This window comes from Oryctolagus cuniculus, chromosome 16 (genome assembly GCF_964237555.1).
Source record: "Oryctolagus cuniculus chromosome 16, mOryCun1.1, whole genome shotgun sequence".
NCBI lineage: Eukaryota > Metazoa > Chordata > Mammalia > Lagomorpha > Leporidae > Oryctolagus > Oryctolagus cuniculus.
Window position 1 is genome coordinate 63,402,363 of NC_091447.1, and position 9,246 is coordinate 63,411,608.

The 9,246-nt window shown below is 44.1% G+C and overlaps 1 protein-coding gene across 1 annotated transcript; it reads left to right on the forward strand.

The window, feature by feature from the left end:
• The first annotated feature begins 5,328 nt into the window (after positions 1 to 5,328).
• LOC127488104 (olfactory receptor 7A10-like) lies at positions 5,329 to 8,008 on the forward strand. Its single transcript, XM_070059292.1, has one exon. It carries the CDS (start codon positions 6,932 to 6,934, stop codon positions 7,850 to 7,852), a length of 921 nt encoding a protein of 306 aa, XP_069915393.1. The 5' UTR covers positions 5,329 to 6,931; the 3' UTR covers positions 7,853 to 8,008.
• The last annotated feature ends 1,238 nt before the right edge of the window (positions 8,009 to 9,246 follow it).

Here is a 9,246-nt window from a genome sequence, read left to right on the forward strand (position 1 = left end):
ACTTCCCATGTTGGATCACTCTCCCCTTTATTTACTCCATCAGTTAGCGTTAGCAGGTACTAGACTTGTATATGTGCTCCCTTTGACTCCCAGTCCCTTCACCATGACCAACTGTGAACTGAAACTGATCACCTGGAACAGTGAGATGGCATTGGTACATGCCACCTCGATGGGATTGAATTGGAATCCCCTGGTATGCTTCCAACTCCACCACTTGGGGCAAGTCAGCCTGAGCATGTCCCAAATTATACATCTCTTCCCTCTCCCATTCCCACCACCATGTTCAACAGGGATCACATTTCAGTTAATTTTCAACACTTAAGAATAACTGTGCATCAATTACAGATCTAAACCAGTCATATTAAGTAGAACAGATAAAAAAAACTACTAAGAGGGATAATGTATTTAGTTGTTCATTAACAGTCAGGGCTATGCTGATCAAGCCACCGTTTCCCATAGTGTCCACCTCACTCCAACAGGTTTCCCTCTTGGTGTTCAGTCAGTCGTCACCGATCAGGGAGAATATATGGTATTTGTCCCTTTGGGACTGGCTTATTTCACTCAGCATGATGTGTTCCAGATTCCTCCATTTTGTTGCAAATGACTGGATTTCGTTGTTTCTTACTGCGGTATAGTATTCTAAAGAGTACATATCCCATAATTTCTTTATCCAGTCTATCGTTGATGGGCATTTAGGTTGGTTCCAGGTCTTAGCTATTGTGAATTGAGCTGCAATAAACATCAGGGTGCAGACCGCTTTTTTGTTTGCCAATTTAAATTCCTTTGGGTAAATTCCAAGGAGTGGGATGGCTGGGTCGAACGGTAGGGTTATCTTCAGGTTTCTGAGGAATCTCCAGACTGACTTCCATAGTGGCTTGACCAGTTTGCATTCCCACCAACAGTGGGTTAGTGTCCCTTTTTCCCCACATCCTCGCCAGCATCTGTTGTTGGTAGATTTCTGCATGTGAGCCATTCTAACCGGGGTGAGGTGAAACCTCATTGTGGTTTTGATTTGCATTTCCCTGATTGCTAATGACCTTGAACATTTTTTCATGTGCCTGTTGGCCATTTGGATTTCCTCTTTTGAAAAATGTCTATTGAGGTCCTTGGCCCATCTCTTAAGTGGGTTGTTGGTTTTGTTTTTGTGGAGTTTCTTGATCTCTTTGTAGATTCTGGTTATTAACCCTTTGTCTGTTGCATAGTTTGCAAATATTTTTTCCCATTCTGTTGGTTGTCTTTTCACTCTCCTGACTGTTTCTTTTGCAGTACAGAAACTTCTCAATTTGATGCAATCCCAATAGTTGATTTTGGCTTTGACTGCCTGTGCCTCCCGGGTCTTTTCCAGAAATTCTTTGCCTGTGCCAATATCTTGAAGGGTTTCTCCAATGTTCTCTAGTAACTTGATGGTGTCAGGTCGTAGATTTAGGTCTTTAATCCATGTGGAGTGGATTTTTGTGTAAGGTGTAAGGTAGGGGTCTTGCTTCATGATTCTGCACGTGGAAATCCAATTTTCCCAGCACCATTTATTGAATAGACTGTCCTTGCTCCAGGAATTAGTTTTAGATCCTTGATCAAATATAAGTTGGCTGTAGATGTTTGGGTTGATTTCTGGTGTTTCAATTCTGTTCCATTGGTCTATCCATCTGTTTCTGTACCAGTACCATGCTGTTTTAATTACAACTGCCCTGTAGTATGTCCTGAAATCTGGTATTGTGATGCCTCTGGCTTTGTTTTTGTTGTACAAGATTGCTTTAGCTATTCGAGGTCTCTTGTGCCTCCATATAAATTTCAGCACCATTTTTTCCAGATCTGAGAAGAAGGTCTTCGGTATCTTGATTGGTATTGCATTGAATCTGTAAATTGCTTTTGGGAGAATGGACATTTTGATGATATTGATTCTTCCAATCCATGAGCATGGAAGATTTTTCCATTTCTTGGTATCCTCTTCTATTTCTTTCTTTAAGGTTTTGTAATTTTCATCGTAGAGATCTTTAACGTCTTTAGTTAAGTTTATTCCAAGGTATTTGATTGTTTTTGTAGCTATTGTGAATGGGATTGATCTTAGAAGTTCTTCCTCAGCCATGGCATTGTCTGTGTATACAAAGGCTGTTGATTTTTGTGCATTGATTTTATACCCTGCTACTTTGCCAAACTCTTCTATGAGTTCCAATAGTCTCTTAGTAGAGTTCTTTGGGTTCTCTAAATAAAGAATCATGTCATCTGCAAAGAGGGATAGTTTGAGCTCTTCCTTCCCAATTTGTATCCCTTTAATTTCTTTTTCTTGCCTAATAGCTCTGGCTAGAACCTCCAGAACTATATTGAATAGCAGTGGTGAGAGTGGGCATCCCTGTCTGGTTCCAGATCTCAGTGGAAATGCTTCCAACTTTTCCCCATTCAATAGGATGTTGGCTGTGGGTTTTTCATAGATTGCTTTGATTGTATTGAGGAATGTTCCTTCCAAACCCAGTTTGCTTAGAGTTTTCATCATGAACGGGTGTTGTATTTTATCAAATGCTTTCTCGGCATCTATTGAGATAATCATATGGTTTTTCTTCTGCAGTCTATTAATGTGGTGTATCACATTGATTGTCTTGCGCACATTAAACCATCCCTGCATACCAGGGATGAATCCCACTTGGTCTGGGTGGATGATCTTTCTGATGTGTTGTTGCATTCTATTGGCGAGAATTTTATTGAGTCATCCTCCAACTTTTTAAAAAGTTCTTCATTGTATTTTTATTTTTGGTTAAATAGTGAGTATATTTTCTATCCTTTGTTTTTTTTTAATGATACTTACCACCCTACCCTCCCTCCTGCCATCACTCCCACTCTCCTTCCTTCTTCCTTTCTTATTTTTTTTTAATTTTTACAATGATATTATTTTCAGTTTATTTTATAAACACAAGCTTAACCCATGAGGCAAGAGACTAACTTCATTTTTCTCTCAGTGGAGAGCAATACCTTTGAAGGCTTTTATCAATCTAGTCAAGCTTTTTCAACTGCATTGGAAGATAGCATTGCTATATATTAAGTATCTCTATATACTGAAGCATAATTCCTGATACATTCAACAAATAATCACTGCACATTTGCATATGTGCAACAAGATTCTAGGAACATTTTATATTATACTAATTTAGGTCAAAATATTCATCAGTTTAATTATTAACCCATATTCATACCATTTAATTATGTGCATGTTATATCTCATTAATGTTTGAACTGGGTTCAATTCTATTTTATATAGTTGTATTTTTTTTAAGATTTATTTATTTCATTTAAAACAAAGTTACAGAGTGGCAAATGCAGAGAGAGAGAGGAGAGAGAAAGAAAGAGAGAGAGAGAGTTCTTCCATTCGCTGATTCACTCCTCAGATGGCTGCAACAGCTGGAGCAGAGCCGTTCCAAACCCAGGAGCCAGGAGCTTCTTCCGGGTCTTCGCACATGTGTGCAGGGGCCTAAGGACTTGAGCCATCTTCTACTGCTTTTCCAGTCCATATCAGAGAGCTGGATTGGAAGTGGAGCAGCTGGGACTCGAACTAGTGCCCATATGGGACGCCAGCGCTGCAGGTGATGTCTTTACACCCACTGATTAGTTCTCAAAATGCTTGCAGTAGCCAGGACTGCAGTACACTGAAGCCAGGAGCTGGGAACACAATCTGGGTCTCCCATGTGGATGGCAGCGACAACACTACTTAAGCCATCACTGGCTGTCTCCTTCACTGGCACTGGAATCAGCAGCAGAGCCCAGACTTGAGCCAAGACACCCAGATGTTGAATGTGGAAGCCCCAGATGGTGTCTTAACCCTTCACCAAATGCCCTCCCCACCATCCTCTTTATTCCACAACTTCAAGTTGACTTTCTTCCCTGCAGAATGCACGTGTGTTCACACAGCTCTGCAACAATACAAAGGGGATGAAGCAGGTGAGTTCTTGCAAGATAAGACAGAGTACCCTGTAATCAACGTGCTAATGACACCATGGCCCCAGGGATAACTCTCTGCACGTCCTGTTCAGTGTAGAATGGACAGAACTGTTGTGCAGGGTCCAGGACCTTACATAACGTGGTCTGGGGAGGCTTTTACATTCTGGACAAAGAAGGGAAGGGGGACTTAAGTGCACTCCTGGGTTTTGTCAAAAAGAGAGCTGAATTCAAATCCCAGAGCAGGCATTGTGGACACCTGCATCCCTAATAGGAGGAGCTAGGTTCAAGTACTGCCTCTGCTTCCAATTCCAGCTCCCTCCTAATGCACAGCCTGGGAGGCAGCAGGTGATGGCTCAAGTGCTTGGGTCCCTGCCACCCACATGGGAGACTCAGATGGAGTCCTGGTAACCTGCCTTCTGACTGGCCCAGCACCAGTTGTAGTGGGCATTTGGGGAGTGAAGCAGCAGCTGGGAAAGGATTCTCTCTCTCTCTCTCTCACTGCTTTGCAAATAACAAAGTCATATTATTTTAAATAATTTGTTTTGAATAATAAAAAATATGAGACAAGAACATTGAGAAATGCACCTGACTCACCTGCTGTTGGATCTTATAAAACCCATTGAAGTTGGTCTTTCTGTGCCTGGCTATTTTACAGAAAGAAAAGCACCCATTAGCTTTTACTCTGCAATCCATACAAAAGTTGACCTCCAAGAAGCAGAGTAGAGGAGTGGCCAGCAGGCCATAGGAGGGGTGGGGGCAGAGATTGAAAGCCTTGGCCACTGGGAACAGATTTTCCGTTAGGCAGGTGGGGTGAGTCTGAGGCTCTATTTCAAGACCTGTAGGATGTCGAGGGTTAACCTTAATGACAATGGATTCTGAATTTCAACATTGCTAGAAGAGGGTATTTTGAATATTCTCATCATAAAATGATATTATTCTGTATCAAGGTATCGCATTCTACCCATAAAAGTGTACATCCTCTAGTGCATTTGCTGTGTACAGTGAAATTGGCATATTTCATTTGGTTGCTTTAGCTCTTGCCTACACCCTGCAGACCTGTGGGCTTTTTACTTTCCACCTGCTAAGCTCTTCATTTAGGGGAGCATTAAGCCTTCGACTATAAGGGAAAGTAAAAAGGCGTTATCTCAAGAATGTACAAAATGGAAAAATAAAATTTAGAAAAGTTGGTTCCAATCAATATGGAATAATGCAGGGAAAACAACCCCAACATTTCCTGTAACAATGTCCTGATGTGTGGTTCACTGTGGGTTTCCCCGTGTGAGTGTTTAGTTGATTCTTGTTGTTTCCCCACACACACAGAGGAGTCTCAGCACCTGAAGGACGTCTTCCTTCTTTCCTTAGAGGGTGTTTGTGTCCTCTGCTGGCTGCTGCTGGTCTCTGAGGCCATCCTGGGAGTTGGAAGGGTGCCAGGGCCAGGAGCTTGTTCTTCCTTAGAGTCTCTCAGGAGCTACCCAAGCTTGTTAGTGCTTTCCCCACTGGGGGCCACTTAATTCCTCGCTTTTGGCTCAGGGAGCATTGATTTTTCACTTCTGCCAACATGGGCAGATTGTGGCCCCAGGGCACACAGGCAGGGGAGAATCACAGGCAGTAATTTCGGGATACTGTTTGTACATCCTATGGAGAAGGAACATTTGACATTAATGGTGTGTCTGGTACATGCTGTTTTCTGAGGTTGTGGCTGGGGTGAGAACACTGGATCAGCCCCAGTAGGCCATGGCATGTATGTGTGCATGTGTGCACGTGTGTGGGTGTGTATTTATTCAGCAGTGAGATCAGATTTCAGAAAAACTGGACATGATCTCAATGGGAGGGTACCTCAAGATGTCCATGGAAAAATAGAATTAAAAGATGGCTTAATTTTGGTGCAAAAATTCTTGGCATCGAGGCCTAGTTTTCCCATACTGTCCATTTTTTTAGAAAAAATTTTCTTCTTTGTGTTCACATCCTTTTTTGTTTATTTAAAGGGCAGAGGGAAAGAGACAAAGAGGGAATCTTTCCATCCACTGGTTCACTTCCCCAGTGCCTGCGTCAGCAGGTTCTGGGCCAGGCAGAAGCCTGGAGCTCCATCTGAGTCTCCCCCGTGTGTGGCAGCAACACAAACACTTGATCCCTCATCTGCTGCCTCCCAGGGTGTGCAACTGCAGGGAGCTGGATTGGCCTCAGAGCCTGGATTCACACCCAGGGACTCTCCTATAGGATGCGGGTTCTCAACCAGCATCTGAATGGCTGAACCACATGCCCAGCCCCAGGCTATGCATTCTTCATAGAGCTTTTGGAAGGACTCAATGCACAGATTTCAACTGTGTTTGCCTCAAAGTAGGTTTAACTCTTAATTCCATTTCCTCCAAAGTTCCTGAGTGGGCTTGTGTGTGTTGACGGAAGAGATTAGGGCTCAGAGGAAGGGGACCTGAACTCCATGTCCTCCCAGACAGAGGTCAGAAACAGGGGAACAGAGCTGGGGAGGAGGAGATGCCATCTGTCCCTGGGCAATAATACAGCCAGGTTTACATCAAGCGCCAGGCAGCAACAGCTTTGCCCAGGGACTCCTGGTGTCTTCAGGTCTGAGCAGCGATGAGGACCCCTTGTTTGTCACCACTCTGTGACCCCCTCGCTCATCACTCTCTCCACATTCCCCACCCCCACCCCAGCACAGCTGCTTCCTTGTCATCCTGGGACAACCAGCACCAGCACCCATGTGGGAGGCCTGGCATGAGTTCTGGGATCCTGCCTGAGAACTGGCCCAGCTCCCACTGCTGAGAGCCTCTGGGGAGTGAACCAGTGGTAGTAGATTGATGTCAGTGCTGGAGGAAGGCTGAGAGTAGGGCATGGATTCCTGATCAGAAATGGCCCAGGGACTTCCTGCAGGGAGCAGATTTTAGACAACCTATAGGGATCCAGGACCTTACTGGGGAAATAAATGGTGGCATTTCTGCCAGGTTAGTATTACACGATTGTGCTATTTTTCTTTTCTTTTTCTGTTAGCCACATGGAGCCTGGGAATGGGACTCAGATAATTGAATTTCTTCTGCTGGGACTCTCTGAGGACCCAGCACTGCAGCCCCTCATATGTGGGCTCTTCCTCTCCATGTACCTGGTCACTGTGGCTGGGAACCTGCTCATCATCCTGGCCATCCTCTCAGACCCCCACCTCCACACGCCCATGTACTTCTTCCTCTCCAACCTGTCCTTGGTGGACGTCTGCTTCACCTCCACCACCGTCCCCAAGATGCTGGTGAACATCCAGACGCAGAGCAAAGCCATCAGCTATGCAGGCTGCATCACCCAGATGTTCTTCTTCATACTCTTTGCAGGGCTGGACGACTTCCTCCTGGCTGTGATGGCCTATGACAGGTTTGTGGCCATCTGTCACCCCCTGCACTACAAGGTCATCATGAACCCCCAGCTCTGTGTGCAGCTGGTCCTGGTATCCTGGGTCATCAGTGTCCTGAATTCCTTGCTACAAAGTTTAATGGTGCTGCGGCTGTCCTTCTGTGCACACCTGGAAATCCCCCACTTCTTCTGTGAACTGAACCAAGTAGTTCTACTCACCTGCTCTGACACCTTTCCCAATGACATGGTCATGTATTTTGCAGCAGGCTTGCTGTTCTGTGGCCCCCTGGCTGGGATCCTGTACTCCTACTCTAAGATCATCTCCTCCATCCGTGCCATCTCCTCAGCTCAGGGGAAGTATAAAGCATTCTCCACCTGTGCCTCTCACCTCTCTGTTGTCTCCTTATTTTATTGCACCTGCCTGGGTGTTTACTTTAGTTTCTCTGCTACCCACTCCTCTGCCACAGCCTCCGTGATGTACACCGTGGTCACCCCCATGCTGAACCCCTTCATCTACAGCCTAAGGAATAAGGACATGATGGGCGCACTGAAAAGACTCTTCACCAGGAAGCCATAAAACAACCCTCTTACAGGAAGTGCCAATGACTATCGAGCCCTGACTTTCAGTAGCAGACATTGCAATGACTTCAAAATAATGCTTATTTATTCATTTTTGTTTATTTGAAAGTAAGAGTGACAGTGACAGAGACAGAGAGATAGAGAGGGATCTTCTATCTATTTGTCCACTCCGCAAATGCCTGCAACAGCCAAAGTAGGGCCAGACACAAGTCAGGAGCCAGGAACTCTGTGTCTCCTACATGGGTGGCAGGGACTCAATACTTGAGCCATCACATTCGGGGGAAGCTAGGCCAAAAGGAAGAAATGGGGCCCAACCCCAGGCACTGTAGAGTGTGTTGTGGAAGTCTCAAGCAGAGTCTTAAGCCACTGTGTCACGTCTGCCCATTACTGCAATTCATTTCTCAGATTGTGCAAAGAGAAACTGCTCATTTAATTCTTTTCCAGTCTTACAAATTTGTTTAATTGATACTGCTTTATTGAATTTAAGCGACCACCCTTTATAAGCTCTGCTCTCTCAAAGGACACACAACATTTCTCCCCTTGTTGATTTTCCAACTTTCTCAGAATTCTTTCCAATCTGATAGCATAAAGAACTGGGTGATTCCCATCCATTTCAAGCAGTGATGAATTCACTCCTGGTTCTGCAGTGACAATGACACTAGCCAGCTGAAGCCATTTATATAATTTTACAGTTGAGGAAATTCTACTGTGGCATTTATAGACTTTTATACAATTATTCCTGTGCATATCTCTTGGTAACTACAATTCATTTTTTTCTTATCTTTTTTTAGCTTTTTTTTTAGTTTTTTTATTTTTATTTTTAGAGGTTGATTGTCAAGTGGGTGAAGCAGGGTGGTCCAGGAAAAGAGGGTGAGAGGGTAAGAGAGAGAAAGGGAGTGTAAGAGAGAGAGAGAGATCATGTGTTTTAACAGATCCTGTTAAACCTTTGCTGGGAAGGGTGGGAAGGCAGGAAAGTAGGAGCAATGAATCCCATTAGGTTGGGGGTGGAGCTGACACCTGTGGTTGAGCCATGTGGTAGTTACCGGCATTTTATTTTTCCATATGTCTGTTGGTCGTTTGAATTGCATCCTTTGAAAAATGCCTGTTCATAGCCTATGCCCATTTCTTATGCGGATTATTTGTTTTGTTGTTGCTGAGTTCCTTGAGCTCTTTATAAATTCTGGATATTAAATCTTTATCAGTTTTAGAGTTTGAAAATATAGTCTCCCATTCTGTTGGTTGCCTCTTCACTTTGCTGTTTCCTCTGCAGTGCAGCTTCTCAGCTTGATGTAATCTCTTTTGTTTACTTTGACTTTGATTGTCTGTGCCTCTGGGGTCTTTTCCAAGAAGAAAAGACTATGTTAATGTCTATGCCTATGTTAATGTCTTGCA